Here is an 18,085-nt window from a genome sequence, read left to right as displayed (position 1 = left end):
CTAGAATCCAGAAAGAACCTTGCACATGGTAGCGTGTAAGACAATGGCTAGAACAAAGAATATAGGGTTAATGAATTACCTTGTCAAGACAAGTTAATGTAGAGAAAAAATCATGTAAATTGAGTAGATAATCATTTTATTCTTAGATGCATTCTTTGCAATGCTAGTTCTATGAACTATTCAAAAGTATTCTGAGAAAGATCCCATTGGTCAGTAAGTTTGGCAGTCTGACATATTAAGTATTTTTCTCCTTTGAGAATTTTAGTATATTAGAGTCTCTGAGAAGCCCAGGCATAAAGAAATCTGTTTTACGTGGTGTTTTTGAAAACCATCAAGAGCTTTCTTCTATGAAAAGAGCAAACACACTCTTCAGAAAATATAATGAGGGCCGGCCCGGTGGCGTAGCGGTTAAGTGCGCACGTTCCGCTTCGGCGGCCCAGGGTTTGCAGGTTTGGATCCCTGGTGCGGACATGGCACCGCTTGGCACACCATGCTGTGGTAGGCATCCCACATATAAAGTAGAGGAAGATGGGCATGGATGTTAGCTCAGGGCCAGTCTTCCTCAGCAAAAAGAGGAGGATTGGCAGCAAATGTTAGCTCAGGGCTAATCTTTCTCAAAAAAAAAAAAAGAAAAAAGAAAGAAAATATAATGAAAGGAAAGTCCCAGTCGCAAGAGCAACAGAGCTGTAATATATGTTGGAATAAACTCAGCAAGGCAAAGACTGTGGAACCTCAGGATGCACATACACACACCTGGGACGCATGAAAGATGATGATATTTAAATAGAGAAACATGCTGTATCCTTAGATAAGAAAGAAGAAAGCTCAATAGTGTTCTGTACTGGTCTGTAAATTTAATATTATCAGTCTATATCTAAAGATATTTTTCTTACTTAAAATGATTTTGAAGTCATAGACAATAAATATGCCAAAGTAGGCAGGAAAAATCTGGGAAGAAAAGTCCTGAAGAGGGACTTGTACTAGATAGACATACTATAAAAATATTGTATTTACAGGTGCATTATAGTTATAATAGTCAATTAGATCAATGAAAGAATAGAGAAATTTCAGACACAGACACAAATATATATGACTGTGTTTAGTATGTGGTGGAAGTGTCATATCAATAAGCAAAGTCTTGGTTTTCAATAAAAAATGTTAGGCCAGTGGACAGCTATTTTGGGAAAAAAGTAGATTGATTAAAGCTTTAAATATTTTTAAAAAAGAAATTATAAAAGTACTAATAATCTTGGAATTTGGAAGGTCTTTCTTAGCATAACATTAAAGTCACACCACAAAAGAAAAGATTGATTTGATTATATAAAAACTGCAAACTTTGGTATGCCAAAACCTTTCCACGGTCAAAGTCAGAATACACAAATGGGACAAATGTTACTTACATGATAAAGGATTAATACATTTATTGTGTTAAGAGGCCTTGCAAATTACTAAAAAGAGAAAAAAAGTGAATCTTTATAGAAAAATGGGTAAAGGATTCTCTTGTGAAATTCTCATTTCACAAAGTATGGAATGGCAACAGATGGCCATTAAGCTGATAACAATGTAATGAGCGTGAAGGGGTGGCTGGAGATGGGGCCTCTGGAATTACACTGAGTTGGTTGGATATTGGCTCTGTAGCTCTCCACACCTTAGTTTTCGCCTCTCTAGGAGGAGAATAAAAAAGTACTTCATAGGATTATTATGAGGTTTAAATGAAACAATTAATGTAAAATGCATTCTTGGTATCTGGCAAATAGTAAATGGGACCTACCACTATTAAAGAAAGATAGCACAAAGCGAAGAGCCCATCAACTAATAAGGTTGAAATGCAGTAAGATTAGTGTTTTAATGGTTTGGGATGATGGGTCCTCTCTAGTTAAGTGTAAACTGACATATCTTTCTGGATGACAATTTGGTAGTATATTATCAATGTGCATACTTTTTTTCTTTTTTTTTGTAAAGATTGGCACCTGAGCTGATGTCTGTTACCAATCTTTTTATTTTTTGTTTTTTTAACTTTATTATTATTATTTTTTTGAGGAAGATTAGCCCTGAGCTAACATCTGCTGCCAATCCTCCTCTTTTTGCTGAGGAAGACTGGCCCTGAGCTAACATCCATGCCCGTCTTCCTCTATTTTATGTGGAACACCTGTCACAGCATGGCTTGACAAGCAGTGTGTAGGTCTGCACCCAGGATCTGAACTGGCGAACCCCGGGCTGCTGAAGTGGAATGTGTGAATTTAACTGCTGTGCCACCAGGCTGGCCTCTATTTTTTATTTTTATTTATTTTTCTTCTTCTTCTCCCCAAAGCCCCCCAGTACATAGTTGTATATTGTAGGTGTGGTTCTTCTGGTTGTGCCCTGTGAGATGCTGCCTCAGCATGGCCTGATGAGCAGTGGCATGTCCACACCTAGGATCCCAACCGGCAAAACCCTGGGCCACTGAAGTGGAGTGTGCAAACCTAACCACTCGGCCATCAGGCTGGCCCTCAATGTGCATGCTTTTTGATCAATTTAATTTCTTAGAATTTATCCTAAGGAAACAGACTAGGATACAAAGATGTATGTAATAAGGATTTTTATCGTAGCATGGTTTACAGGAGTGGGAAAAATGAAAACATTTTTAGTCCATATGATGAAACAATGTAAACATTAAAAACCATGTTTTTGAAGACTATTTAAAGATATAGAGAAATGGTCAACATTCATGATATAATTTTACAAGAAAAAGCAAGATACTAGAGTCTGTGTAGAGTCCCAGTTATTCTCAATGAGTAGGGTAACATATTGAGAGTAGGTTGGATGAAGCCAAGAGAAGGTCTTTGTTGTTGTTGGTGTTAGCCACAAGTTAATTGCCACCAAGACAGTATTTTCATGAGACCAAAGATGCTGCCTCAGCCTGTGCTTCTCAGGACAAGGGTCCCTTTGGGTGTCCCCCCCCAGCCCGCCTGGCCCCCTGGGACAATGGATGTTTAAGAGTGAGGGAATCAATTTAGTACCCCTTATCTGTGTTCAGAAACCCAGCAAACATTTTCCAGGTGCCTACTGTGCTGGGCACTGTGCTAACTTCTCTAACCATATCTATTTAGTTAGATGTGCCTTTCATAGCCTTCAGAAAAAGGAAGTAGATTGGAAGGAAATTTAAGAATTTTAATAATGGTTATCTTTGGGATTAGTGATTTTAATTTTTTCATACATTTCTACAGTAAAGCTGTTATATGGTAAACCTATATTATATAATACATTAAACTTATACAATAAATTCCCATCCCCAATTTATCAACGCTTGCTATCTTTCTTTTCTCTTATTAAAACAAACAGAAAATACCTTTGCTAGAAAAGAGAGTGGTGTGTTTTTCAGGAAGGGAGGTCAATGTGACAGAGATAATGGGGACAGTTCAGGGGCTTGAGTGAAGCACCTTACATTATTTAGGAAAGAAGGTAAATGACTAAATTATTAACGTGGTCTATTGAGTTTTCAGAATTTTAGAAGAACTGTAATTTTGTTCATTCAGGGTATATTGGCTCGATAACCAGAAAAATAAACATATCCATTATGAAAAGTCAAGGTAAGACAGGAGAGTAGATCAAACATTTGAATAACTTAATTCCAGAAGAAAAGTAGTTTTTTTTAAAAAAAAACGTTATTGACAGAAAGAGGTGTTACACTGCAGGCTGGTTCCCAGCATGCAGCGGGATTAAAGAGAAAGAAAACAAATCTCATCAGCCAAGAAACAGCTTCCGGCACAGCGTCAGAGAATTTGCGGTTCTGGAGAGCTGCTGCTAGTTGGAAGAAAAACTGAAAATCTCATGCAGAAGGCCTTTGAGAAACTGTCCAAGTATAAACTGTTTCATGTTTTTAATTATTGGGATTTGGGTGGAATTGAAATAAATAATTATCATGGTGGCTTTCACAGGTTTGTACTCTATGAATAAAGGAATAAGCTCCTACATGAAAAGCTAATCATGAGTGTTTTTCATGTTCTGCAGTACATATATTGACTGACTTAAACATCGGTCGAAGCTATTCTTTGCTCCCTCATTACTTACTATACTTATCCAATGAAGCATTTATAACTCAGGACAGTGAAGGGCTCCGACCACACCACTTTGTACCATATGTCTTCAATGCAACCTTTCTTTAAAATTCTGTGTTCAACCAACACATATTTCTGTTTTAATTAAGTGTGAAGTGAAAATCACAAATGCTGTTGGAGCTCGTCACAGAGACCCCTGATTTGTCTGGTGGGGGAGAACAGAAATCAGAGACCTCACCATGGGGGATAGGGCCTTTCATGAGATGTCCCGTGAATCATGCCAAGGACTTACAATGTTGGGAAAGGTCATTCCTGCAGCGGGACAGGACTGGAGGCAAGGTGGCCCGTTAGGGGTGGCTCCAGGATACCAGGGCCAGGGTGACAGCAACCTGGACTAGGATGGTGGTAATAGGGAAGGAGAGGAGGGGTTATTTTGGTTAATTGGCCTATTTCTTTCTAATCTTTCTTCTCCTTACCACCAAATAATTAGCTGCCATTTATTGAGCAATTTTCCTATGCCAATAAATAGTGATATGCAGTTATATCTTACATTTTAGTCATACGAATATAAGCTCTGTGAGATAGACTCTTGTTTCCTGATCCCCCAGTATTTATCAGTCATACTTATTTATGAGTGATATTAGACTGTTATCTCCTGGACTAGGTTTTTTTACTCTAATGTGTTTGAAGAGCTGTTATCCAGAATACTTTCATTGTGGTTGTTTTTTTATTGTTCTAATGAAATTATTACATTGAGAAAGATTAGGGAAATCAGGTCCTGTTAAGTTTGCAGAAGCATTTTATGATCATTAAAAAATGTTGATCTTTACAAAGCATACTAGTACTAATTCTTGAAATAGTGAGGAATCTTCCCTCACAAGTCTTAAGCAAATTTAGTGCAAGGGGAAGAGGATGGTGAACTGAAGCTGATAAAGAGCCTGCTTTTTTATAGTGAATAAAAGCGGGAATAAAAGGTGGTGTTTTACATACTGCTGACATGGCGAAGGCTATTATTGGTGGTCTTCTTCGAAGTCCCCAAACACTTTATTTGTACCCCTGTTTATATCTTTTGTATTCATTCATTCCAAAAGTGTTTATCCCCTTATGGGACGATGCCTTACAGAACATACTTAAGTCTTTACCCACAAGCAGCTTAGAGTGTAGTTCTGTTAAATATAAATATAAATATGCTAAATATAAATAAATAATGTAAATAAATATGCTAGATATAAAATATAGTTATACATGTACAGGCTTACCTAGTTGCAACCAGGCAGCATGTGTGTATCCCGTGAGTACTTCTTTGGTACATTGCATATAGGATGCAGCAGATATTTTTTGAAGGAAAGGCAGTTGCACAGTTGAAAAGATGTTTACCTCCTTTGGAAAAAAGCAGCAGGTAAATTTGGCCTCATTGGAGTAATTGTCATTCTTTTGGTTCAATTTAAGGCTTATTGTACAGTTAGCCTGATGTTACGGTCCCACGTCATCCACAGGAGGGCTTAAAACCCAGTCAGCCAGCTGGGTATTGTGCTTCACTGCTGAGATGTTAAGCTCCTGGCTTCAAACACATTGTGTGTGTGTGTGTGTGTGTGTAAACATCTGGCTTTTCGACAGTAAGTTTGAAAAAGACCAATTTATTTAACAAAAAACTAATTTTTGTTAACAATTATTATTACCTGTTTTAACCTGGGGCTCATTTTATTTATAGGCGAGTGGCCGAACTGTTTATGTTTGATTTTGAAATCAGTGGAATCCATCTAGACAAAGAAAAGGTAAATCTTTCCTCTCTGTTTTGACTCCTCTTATTTTGCTAATATTTAGTTGGTGTCTCTGTTGGTTGCAGTCCTTGTATATTGCTTGGATTTGCATATTATAAAAACTCTTGGATTGTTTATATTATAAAATTCTTCCATAGGTTGTATCTGAATGTAGTGCTGTCTAGAAGTTGGCCTATTATCCACGATAATTCGAAATTAAGATTACTTGAGACAGTTGGGTGTTTTAGATGTCCTGGAGTTAGGACGAGAGGGACAGTGTCAGGAAAGATAGGCAAGGGAGTAGGAAAGCTGATGCCCTTGAAAATGAAGGTCTGGAAGCGGAAGTGCAGGGAATGTCATTAAGACCTTGACGTAAGTGTGTGTGTTCATAGTGTACGTCTTTGACAGAGCCACACAGTTTTGTTCTGGAAGCAGTGAGCATGGGTTATACAGTGTTTGAACTGAGATGGAAGGGATGTTATACATTGTCCAGACCCCTTGTTTTACAGATCTGCAAATAAAACAAAGTGGTTTGTTCAAGTTCCCATCCTTAGTTTCCAGGACTTCTAATTCTGGCCACTGTTCTTTCTAGAACATGACATCCTAAGAAACTGAGTGCCTCATTTCAATATTAAGCTCAAGGTTGGAGTAGCAGGGGTGACTCTACCACCATTGAAAGATCTGCTCCACAGTATCTCCCCTACTTGGCTACAGCCTTGACTATTATGGTTATCCTTTTTTATTTAGATAAATGTGTTTCTCCCAATAAGTATAGTATAAAGCCAGCTACCTATTAATAGAGATTAATTTATCAGAGTATCTTGGACAGTAGGGGCAGGGTCTTGGGGATATATGTCACATATAATAGATAATATCATTTGGATCGATGCTGGGTTTGAGTAACGCTGGAGCTGCTCACATGGCACTGTGCTTATGTGGCCTTAAGGGCCCAGCATTAGACTCCTGACCTAACCCTGAGCCTGGATGTGCCTTCCCAGCAGTCCACGAGGCTGATAGACTCTGTGTAAGCTCACCTTGCTTAAAATGGACACATTTGCCCCTCTCCACGCAAGTTATTACTTCTCTATATCAATGATACCACTATTCTCTGAGCCACCCAAATAAGATTTTGGAGTCAGTTTGTACTTTTTCCATTCCCAGTACTTTCGTATCTAAATTATCTAAATTAGTGGCCAAGTCCTTGGATTGGTCTGTAGAGCTTCTCCTGCATCTCTCTGCATCCCCAGAACAGCTCATCTTGATCTTTATCACCAAACACCTGGTCTGTCCTATAGGTCTTTGTCTTCCTGACACTCATTATAGTTAACAGCAATTAAGCATTTGCTGTTTAAAGCATATATTTCTCATTAGATCTTCATAACAGCGTTGAGGCTGATGATACTGTTATTCCTGTTTTATACGTGAAGAAACTGAAGCACCTAGAGGTTGTGTGATTTACCCAAGCTCACAGAACTAGCAGGTGGAGGAGGCTGTTACGTATGCCAGACTCCAGAGCCCGCGCCGCTAGTCCTGCCTGTGGATTTTCTGCTGGAGTCATTTCCGTCAAGCATTGATTTGATTGCTGCCTTTGGGTGAAGCTTTCTCAATCCCCCGGTGGAATTTTGTCTTCATCTGAACTCGCATTTTACTTCCTGCATGCGTCTGGCATTTATCTTTAAGTGCCTTTTATTGAAGTTGTTGTTGTTGTTAGTATTGCCTTGCTTATCTAAATTATAGGCTTCTCAAGGACAGAGAGTGCGGGTCATGTTTTTTCCAGTTTTGGACTCAGTTAAATATTGAATGAATGTATGATTAATCATCATAATGCCAGCTAATATTCCTCAAGTTTAATATCTTAGGAGAAAGGTTGCTAAGAGAGAATCTAGGTGAATAGTTTTATTATTTTATATAATCTTCATGAAAGGTGTTTTTGAAACTTTACGAGAAAGTAATGTGTGTCAAGTCAAGGTCGGTTTCACCAGCATTAGCCTTGTTGCTTTTATCTAAATGCATGTTCTTACAAGGACAGCTTCTCTTTGCAGCAAGTAACTCCCTGAGGACCCATGAGCATTGAAGATGCAAGCAAAGGAAACCTGTGCATTCCTCTCTTGTAACTCCTCTGTCTGTTCTCAGTGCCCCTCTAGGATGGGATAAAAGGAAGACACAGTATACTTTTTAAAACAGAAGTCTTGAAACAAACCCGCTAACGTAATCTACAAGTGTAAAGGCCAATATTTTTTCTGTGTTTTTGCCAGGTTATTTCTTATTTTTAAGGTCTCATATGAATATAACTTAAAAGTTTAAAATTGATGGAAGTATGTTGTTTTAAGCAATCATTTATAAATAACAACAATTCCATAAGAGTTCTTGGAGTTCAGTGTGCTGCATGTTTAATTATCTCAGAATGAATGAAATGACATGCCTGGCAGATTGGTGCAGGCACAAAGTAAACCCGGTTTAAAATTTTCTAGAGATTTTAACAGGTGAAAAATTCTTTGAAATAATGAATTTTATCCCTTCTTTTTCCTAGTATAGACTTCCAGGAAAATTTTTGGAACTATAGTGTAATTTCCAGATAGCTTTCATCTTTTTTGTTATTCCACTGGTTACCATTAGGTGGTGATAAATGGCTATGTCAGAAACAAAATAGGCAAAGAGAACTCTGTACTATGAAGACTTTGGAGTATCTGAAAACGGATTTTTCTTGTGAAGTTTGAATTTTCTATATTGAAACATTTTTGGTTATTAATATATACTTAATTTTCTTCAACATCTTATCAAGTGTACATTTGCATCTTACATGTTTATGTTTTAAAAAATGTTAGTGCTGCTTAATTGTTTTTTAGGGTCATAGTATAGTTTAGAACCTGTTAATAGCAGCTGACCGCCTTCCCAGAAAGATTTGCATATGATTTCCCCTGAAGCCCGTCATGAACCCAGGTCCAGATGCCTGTCTGCTTTTTTAGTACCAAGTAACTGAAAATTCACCCCTTGTCCTCCAGTAGACCTGATTACGTGGACTATAGTTTATGTTTCATCCAGAACACTTGCGGCACCTCCTTTGGTAATACACGTTTTCTCAGGAGGCTGTCTCCTAAAGGTATGTCTGCAAGATAAAACCCACGTGGATGTGCCAGCACCACCCACGTCATCATCACTGACTCTCCGAGGGCCTGACAGGTGCCAGGAGAGTGGGAAGACGGGGTCCTGCCGTTGCGGGCTGCAGTCCAGTTCTTCTCCCCACTCTCTGCCGGCGTGTTATAGCCACTCAAGTACACGCAAAATCAGAACTTGTACAGTTCCCCCTTTGGGTTGTTCGCTGCAGTCTTGGGAAGAATTGTTTTAGTTACTTTCCTTTCCCTCTACCCTTTTAGTCTGATCTTTTAAGACTAAGTATATGTATATCTATAGATTTTTTCTGGCCAATTCATAATTTTATTGGAATACTTTAACACTGCTCAACAAATTAAGTAGGTAAAAATTAGTAAGTTTGAGTAATATGTATGTATTAGATGTTTAGCCTTCTGAAAAATAAACGATTCTTGAACACAGGTGGATCATTTATTAAAAATATAAATCCCCCAAACTTAGAAGTTCTTTAGCTGTGGTCGGGGCTGGGATGCCCTGCCCAGATTCACTTTCAAGAAGTGAGGGGGTTACTCTCACCCCCGGGAGTCCTGCTCGCAGACAGCGCTCAGCTATCCACCCCTCAGGGCCCGCTCCCGCCCAGAGTCCAAAGCTCTGCCCCTTCTTGGGGCGGCCTGGATAAGACTCAGTATATTTTCTCATCTGCCCTTCAAATTCATGTTTTTTAGTCTAAAAATACTTCTAAGCATCATGTTGACTATATTCAACTAGCCCACTATTCTCTGACTCACTTGAAGAGATTTTGTGGGGGGTTTTTTGGTGAGGAAGATTGACCCTGAGCTAACATTTGTTGTCAATCTTCCTTTGTCTTTCTCCCCAAAGCCCCACTATGTAGCTCTATATCCTAGTTGTAAGTCCTTCTGCCTCTTCCATGTGGGATGTCATCACAGTATGGCTTGATAAGCAGTAGTAGGGCTGCGCCCAGGATCCAAACCGGCGAATGCTGGGCCACCTAAGTGGAGCACATGAGCTTAACCACTACACCACCAGGCCGGCCCCCCTAATGTTGTTAATTTCAAAAGATCATTGTAAGTTATATAACCTAGACATAAAATAGAACTCTAGAATTTATGTAAATCTTAAAGTGTAGAAACACTATAAAACCATAAGGATAATCTTTTTGTTAGGATATTAAATATCTATCAAAAATAGAATTAACATCATAGTATATTATTATAATACATTTATGACATAATCAATATTTTTAATATTCATTTCATTTAATATTTTTAATAGCTTATTAAATTATAATTCGGCTATATATGTTGATTTGCCGTCTTTGTAGATTGTCTATTAAGTTAGTTGTGAAATATTACTTCAAATGCCTTTAAATAACTTTTATTCCCTCAACATACAGCGTAAAAGAGCAGTGGACTTGAATGTTAAAATCTTGGATTTGAGTAGTACATTTCTCATGGGAACCAACTTTCCTACCAAGATTGAGAAGCATCTTTTACCAGCACACATTCATCATAACTTTGTATTCACCGGAGATCATGTTATGATTGACGGTCTGCATGCGGAAGCACCAGATGACTTGGTATGTGTATTCCATTCTCTAATAGTCCAGGTCCCATCTGTGTGTCACCACTGTTTTAACCCCAAATTCAGTGATAGTATAATCATACCTTTAAAAATATTTTAGTGTTACTAAGCCCTGAAAATTTAACTGTGGGATTTTTAATGCCATAAATGTTTTGAATGATGAAAATGGTTCAGTTATGCACGTCTCATTTTTAAAGTGTGATAAATAACAGCAGTGATCAACAGTCTAGACTGCTCAGAAGATTCCTGCACGCAGTCTTCCCTTTCCCCAGGTGGAGGTGCTTCATGGCACCTGTGTACTTTCTGGCACGTGCATTGGGTAAAATTTTGTCCCACCATACCCCACGACAGAGAACTCCAGTCAAGTATGTTGTTGTATCCCATAGTAGTTTATGAATCTGAAAGCCTTATACACCTGCGTGAACCATCATTTTATTTCTAAGGCAGTGGTCACCTGCAGACTAAAGTGGTGAGAATCAGCCTCTATTATTACTGCCTGGGACTTTGTATCATGGTATTTATGTCTTTCACCACTTACTTTTTAAATATAGGTGCGAGAAGCTGCTTATAAAATCTTTCTTTATCCGAATGCCGATCAGTTGAAATGTTTGGAAGAACTGCTCAGCAGCAGAGACCTTCTGGCAAAGTTAGTAGGGTATTCCACATATTCCCACAGAGCTCTCCAAGGAACCATAGCTAAAAATCCAGGTAAGCTTGTTGAGCCAACTTTTTTTTTTCTTGGTGAGGAACATTGATGCTGAGCTAACATCTGTTGCCAATCTTCTCTTTTTGCTTGAGGAAGATTGTTCCTGAGCTGTGCCAGTCTTTCTCTATTTTGTATGTAGCATGCTGCCACGGCATGGCTGACAAGTGGTGTAGGTCTTTGCCCAGGATCCAAACTCAGGTACCGAACTCATGAACCCCTGCAGTGGAATGTGCCAAACTCAACCACTACGTCATGGGACCAGCCCCTTGTTGATCCAACTTTTAAGGGCAAAATAAGATTTTTATGGAATGGAACTTCTGATTTTAAATTTTATAAATTACTGTTCTATTTTTAATATAGTCAGAGACCCATTTGTGGAGATTTTCTATATCTTTAGATAGAAACAATTTTTAAATTGAGCTAATAATTTGGAATATATTCTGTCCAACCAAATTATTTTATTTCATGTGCATGTTGAGAGTAAGTCATACTTAAATTTTCATTGGTGCTAATTTAAATTACTTTCATTTTATCTCAACTAGTTTCTGTGCTCAATCTAACCAAATTGGTTAGAATTAGTGTGAGAGTGGATGAAAGATCAATATTTCTGCTGAAATAAAGGTTAAGATAGGCTAGGTCATATAAAAACCCATAGTTCTATAAGCCTCCTTTTCAGGGGGAAGCATACTGCGTGGGAAGGTTTGTGCTGCGTGGGGGAAAGCATCTTTCCTTGGGTTTGTGATAAGCTCGCCTTGTGTTCTGTTGAGTTCTTTATGATTTATAATGTATGGGAGAAAATGTTATACGGTAACAATAATATGAACACATGTAGTAGGTTTTTTCAAAGACGTTTATTAAGTTACAGCTCTAGTTGGACACTGAGTCAGCAGCAGGGTGACTGTGATGGTGGAGCTGTGCAGATGCAGGATGCGTTTTAGAGGTTGCAGGTATGAGACTTGGTGATGTGTTGAGGAGGAGCCGGAGTGATGGATTCCCTTGGTTTCTGGTTGTGCATCTGAGCAGACATGCCTTTCACAGATGGGGGAGCACTGGAAATGAACTCTGTGGGAGAGGAAGATCACATCCTTTGTTCTCTCTTGTCTTTATTCCTTCCATGTTTATCCTTTCTCTCTCTAGTATGTTCGTATCTTCTCCAAAGTTTCCTTAAATCCACCTTATCTTATTTCTCACTCTTTTGTAAACGCCCGTTTCCTTTGACCTGTCAGGCTCTCTGGTGAGCCATGGGCCCATCACACTCGTTCCTTCGCTCGTGTTGTTCCCGGAATAGGGAACAGCTCCCCCTTCCCAATCTGTCTCTTAAAATCCTGTCCAGTTTTTCAGTGCTCTGCTCAAAACCCACCTGTTCCATGAAGCCGTTAAACTCTTTTTTTAAAGTAGGGCCTTTCCTCCAGTGAGCTGGGAAGTCATGGGAGGGTTTGAGCAGAGAAGTGTGATCGTTTGACTTAAGTTTTAGTGGTAAATCATGTACTGCTGTTACTGAGACAGACTGCAGAGAGGCAAGGGTGGAAGAGAGACCATTTAGGAGCTATTTTGCAATAATCATGAGAAGGATGGCAGCTTGACGAAGCTGGTGGTGGTGGAAAGATGAGGTCAGATTCTGGATGTATAGCATTTTGAAGGGAGAGCCAAGGTTTTCCACCTGAACAGCTGGAAAGACAGAGTGAGGTACTGTTAGCTAAGATGGGGAGGACCAGGAGCTTGGTGGGGTTCAAGTTAAGTTTGAGCGGCCAGTTGGTGTTCGGTGGCAACGTTGAGTAGACAGTTAGATATACAACTGTGGAATTGAGGAGAGGGTTCTGAGCAGGAGTATAAATTGGGTCTTTATTTAAAGTCATGAGACTATGTGAAATCGCCAACCGAGTGAGTATATTTAAAGAACAGAAGTCCAAGGACTGAGCTCTGGGACCTTCCTAGTTTAAGAGGTTAGAGATATGAGGAAAACTCAGTAAAGGCCACCAAGAAGGAGCAGCCACTAAGAGGGGAGGAAAGTGAACAGTGTGTGGTCCTGGAAGCCGAGCGAAAAAAGTGTCTTAAGGAGAAGAGAGTGATCAGCTAACTCAAAAGTTGAGGGCAGGTGAAGTATAAAGAAGGTTGAGGATTGACCATTGGCTTGAGCACTATGCGCTAGAGGTCACCAGGCCTGCAGGGGACTGACCACTGGCTTGAGCAGTGTGCACTGGAGGTCACCGGGCCTGCAGGGGGCTGACCACTGGCTTGAGCAGTGTGCACTGGAGGTCACCGGGCCTGCAGGGGGCTGACCACTGGCTTGAGCACTGTGCACTGGAGGTCACGGGGCCTTCCGGGGATTAACCACTGGCTTGAGCACTGTGCACTGGAGGTCACGGGGCCTGCCGGGGATTAACCACTGGCTTGAGCAGTGTGCACTGGAGGTCACGGGGCCTGCCGGGGATTAACCACTGGCTTGAGCAGTGTGCACTGGAGGTCACCGGGCCTGCAGGGGGCTGACCACTGGCTTGAGCACTGTGCACTGGAGGTCACTGGGCCTGCAGTGGCTAATGCTGGATATCATTCTCAGCAAGTCCATTGCTCACTAACTGCTTAGTATGGTGAGATTTTGGAGTAAGACTGTTGTGTGCATAGACACGTAGGATGTGACCTGTGTCTTTGAGGAGTTTATAATTTAGTTGGGGAGCTTACGTATATACATGTAAGATAAATAGTAATACAGGTTGATGTCTTCTCAGTGCAAATGCATAGTATAGACAGAACAATGCCATAGGATTTTAGGAGTTGGTGAAGTTTATCAGATGCTTATGTGGCTGTTGAATGTTTTAAGAGGGAAGAGAAACTTGAGATGCACAGTGAAGGAATGGTGAGCTTTCAGCAGGGAGAGGGAGGAAGGCAGGAAAGGGGCTAGATGAAGGTATGGGTAAGGTGGGCATTCATGGCGCAGGTGAATTAGGAAATGATTTTCCAGTGAGGCGTGTATTTGCTTTCAGAGGGTTTCAAGCTCATTCTTTTTAATATGACAGTTTTCCAGGTACATTAACTGAGGTAGATTTTTCATTTATAAGATACTAGAAAAACAAAACGGGTGAAAGTTAGTAAAAAATGGTTATTTAGAAATAAAAAGCATACACAGAGATTTATTTGAAAACAGTTCTTTATGGTAGCTGGTATGACATCCTAAAATAAGATCTCATTTTTAACTAAATAACAGTTCTTTTCTGAAATTCCTAATACCATGTAACATGGAACATGAACACGAGGCGCTTTTTTAAGATGACTGTGTACAGGGCTTGGTAAGTGTTGACAGTGGCAAGAAACCCTGTGGTTTCTTGGTTTAGGTTAACCTCTGGGCTTCTGTCAGCCTTTTATTTTACTCAGAAAGAAGATAACTTAAATTGAAGAGGGCAAGAAACTTAAAACCATATAAAAGATCATCTGGAAAATATAAAAACAGTGTTTGTGGCAAACTCTGAAGTGCTTATGCTAGCTCTATATACATAAATCAATGGCAAAAGGTGCTAAATTTAAAAATACACATGAAAAATTTCCCATCATGGGAAATAATGGTAATTCCACTAAGTTGCCTTTATGGGTTTGTAAAATATAGTGACTTACGGCTGAAGTATTTTAAGTGCTTAAAAAAATTCTAACAGAGCTTAAAGTTTTAATGTTTTAATTTTGTTGTGTTTTCTTTTGGTATTGATCCAGAATAGATTATTCTGCAGCTGTATGTAAGAATAAAAATAGTTACCCAGGAAAACACTAATTTTTTAAAATTGAATTTTCAGTGAATCATCTTTGTAAATTGTACTGATTTTTTTTTTTTTTAGTGAGGAAGGTTGTCCCTGAGCTAACATCTGTTGCCAATCTTTCTCTTTTTGCTTGAGGAAGATTGTCCCTGAGCTAACAACTGTGCCAGTTTCTCTCTATTCTGTGTGGGACACCACCACAGCATGGCTTGGTGAGTGGTGTGTAGGTCCGTGCCCGGGATCCGAACCTGTGAACACTAGGCCGCTGAAGCGGAGCACATGAACTTAACCTCTACACTACCATGCCGGCCCCTGAATTGTACTGATTTTTATGAACAAATGAGAGTCTGGCTGTCTTTCTAAAACTCATAAAAAATTAGGCATGTCTATGAAACTTATTTTTTTCTCTTATACATGTGAATAGATAGAAACAGTATGAAATTTTGAATTCTTTTCTTTAGCTTCCCATTAACTCTTTTCGTTTTGGGATATAATCTAAGGCTTTGGATTATTACTATGTCAGTTTAACTTGTTTTTCTGATAAAGAGATCATCATCATCATCTAGAAATATTCATTGTATGCCTACTTAATGTTAGCAACCCTGCTTCCCTTTGAAAATCTTCACTTTAAGGGCATGATAGAGTACAGGTTATGATCATCACATTATAATCTTAATAGGTATGTTCATTTTATTTTATGTAATTAAAGATACTTTCTTTTGGATTTCACTTTTAGAGACTGTCATGGAGTTCCTTGAGAAACTGTCTGACAAGCTTTCTGAAAGGTTAGTTTTTTATTATTCTCTTTAGAGTATGTGTCATTTAGTTTTTTTTAAAAAAAGACGATTTATAAATTACTAAGAAGTGAGCTATTAAGAATATAAATGTTGGAATATTGGGTCAGATCTTTGGACTATTTAGCAAGAGAATAAATTAACTACGAGGTATACTTTGAAAGCACATACTTGTCTTCCTAAGATGACGGTCTTGAAAGCGTAAGCCATCCCCCATGATTAACCAGTTAATTAGCTTGAGGTGATGTGTATTTAAAAAATTTTTCCAAACCTTTTTGAACCTATATATTTTACCTTGTACCATTAATTTTATAACAAGTTCATAAAGTAGTATTTCTCTTCTTTTGGCCTAAATATAGGCGGCTCGCAAATGTGGTAAATTGATCTGTGTTTTTGATTTTAAGCCCCCCGGTACATAGTTGTGTATTCTCCGTCGTGGGTCCTGGTGGCAGGCACGCTTCAGCCTTTGTAATGTTCAGGCTGGACTCTTCCCTCTCGGTAACGAGTCCCCGTGTTATGTCCCTCCTTCCCTCTGCCCACTGCCCGTCTCTCGGGTCGTGTCACTGTCCTCACTCGGACGCTGCAGTGCTGCGTTGAGGGCGGTGCTCCAGGAGCCTTCCGAGCCCTGGGGTTCCAGGAGGAGGCACGTCATGCTTTGTTAAGAGGGTGCTGCGCTCTTATTTCTTTCTTACACTGCCGTCTAAAATTTCATTTGCCCTTTTCACTACATTGTGTTAAATTTTAGCTCAAATTTCCATTTTCTAATATAAACTCATGCCTTAGAACTCAGTCCTCTCTAATTTGGATTATATTTATAAATTCTAGAATATTCTTTTAATCTAGTGAACCGCTGTGGCTTTGATATAATAAAGAGGAAGTGTTAGTTGTGCATATTTGAGAATTTATTCTACTTGGTTAGTTAAGTGTTAGTATTCTTTCTTTACTTGTCTGTAGCTATAGATTATATTTTGAGCAAATGTCTTTAGATTTTTACAGTAATATATAGGAGTTAATTCTAACAGAAACTTCATAGTCTACAAATATTAAGCATATATTTGATTATCACCCAGCTAGAGTTTTTCTGAAGGGGAAGAATTATGAATAGCAGTGTTAAACATACTCTTTGTTAATATTCTTTTCTAGAAAGTAGTACATTAGTCTCTTAGCTTTTTGAGGGTTGGGAAAGAGTAGTGATTTCAAGTCTGTGGATTAGCACCTTGCGTGTTTCTGTAACGTGGCTAATTTTTCCAAGCTGTAGTATTTTCAAGAGATGTATCTGCCAAGGTGCTTTTTAAGGTAGAAATTGCAGTAACTGACTGATGTATATACTGCTGTCTCTTCTAACACATGTAAATTTGGATTAATACTGGTTTATATTTGCACTACAAATTACTGATTTTATCATGAATATTGGGAAGTAGCATAAGCAAACTGGTTTTTTATAATGTAATCATTAAAATTTTGTCCTAGCAATTAATGATAAACCTGTTTTACAGAACTGTAAAAGATTTTGAGATGATACGAGGGATGAAAATGAAACTAAATCCTCAAAATTCTGTAAGTGACAATGTTGGAATATTTTTGTTATAAGCAGTCTGTCATCTGAGGTCATTATCTTTTGACTCTGGAACTTTCTTACAATATGCTGAAGGTGAATATAGTCTTATTTCTCATTTGTGATCTTGTTTCTGATCCTTGGGCTTGGTGAATAGAGTCTTGAAATATTTGATCTATACGTCCCAGTTTGACATTTCCAGGAAATCCAGTATTTTTGTTGGTTGGTTGACATAATACAGAAACACACACACCTATAAATGTAGAGTAACACAGAGTATGTTAATATAGACTCATGCAAAGGCTGTGTCCATTCTGTAGGAAGTTGGCGTCTCAGTTTGAAGCAGGCTTTGAGGAGGCTCAGTGGAGGGTTGAGTGGCAGGTGGTAATTTTAACCATCGATGTAAACAAACACTCATTTGTTTGCTAATTTATGGAGGTCAGTTAAGTAGATTGATATTGACTGGCAAGGTACACCCTGTCCTAAAAACACATAAAAGTTGTTTTCAGTCAAGAGGCCAAATGATTACTTGATCTTACTGTACAGACTAAGTGTCCTGTGGCCAAGGTGCTGCCCGTGTGATTGGGGAGCCCTGAAACGTGATGGGATTCCAGGTGTTGGGCCTTGGTTCTCATTTGGTTCCAAGGTGCTGCAGGATTGCTGGGGTTGTTGATGCTATTCCTCTGTGGGTGTTGTCGTTGGGATGGCTTGATTGCTGGGGTTGTTGACACTGTTCCTCTGTAGGTGCTGTCATTGGGATGGCTTGATTGTTGGGGTTGTCGACGCTATTCCTCTGTAGGT

The 18,085-nt window shown here is 39.0% G+C and overlaps 1 protein-coding gene across 3 annotated transcripts in view; it reads left to right on the top strand.

Moving 5' to 3' along the window:
- Positions 1-18,085, top strand: part of MIPEP (mitochondrial intermediate peptidase) — a 185,734-nt gene that overhangs the window by 12,355 nt on the left and 155,294 nt on the right. For all 3 annotated transcript variants that reach the window (XR_011527994.1, XM_070578600.1, XM_070578601.1), the window contains exons 5-9: positions 5,749-5,812; positions 10,302-10,484; positions 11,041-11,197; positions 15,672-15,720; positions 17,226-17,286. Coding sequence is in view for 2 of the 3 variants with exons in the window: in XM_070578600.1 (XP_070434701.1) it covers positions 5,749-5,812; positions 10,302-10,484; positions 11,041-11,197; positions 15,672-15,720; positions 17,226-17,286 (514 nt within the window). In the remaining variant the exon portion in view is untranslated. The remainder of the gene's footprint in view (positions 1-5,748; positions 5,813-10,301; positions 10,485-11,040; positions 11,198-15,671; positions 15,721-17,225; positions 17,287-18,085) is intronic.

Source organism: Equus przewalskii, chromosome 16 (assembly GCF_037783145.1).
Source record: "Equus przewalskii isolate Varuska chromosome 16, EquPr2, whole genome shotgun sequence".
Classification (NCBI taxonomy): Eukaryota; Metazoa; Chordata; class Mammalia; order Perissodactyla; family Equidae; genus Equus; species Equus przewalskii.
This window is presented reverse-complemented; position numbering and strand designations above follow the sequence as displayed.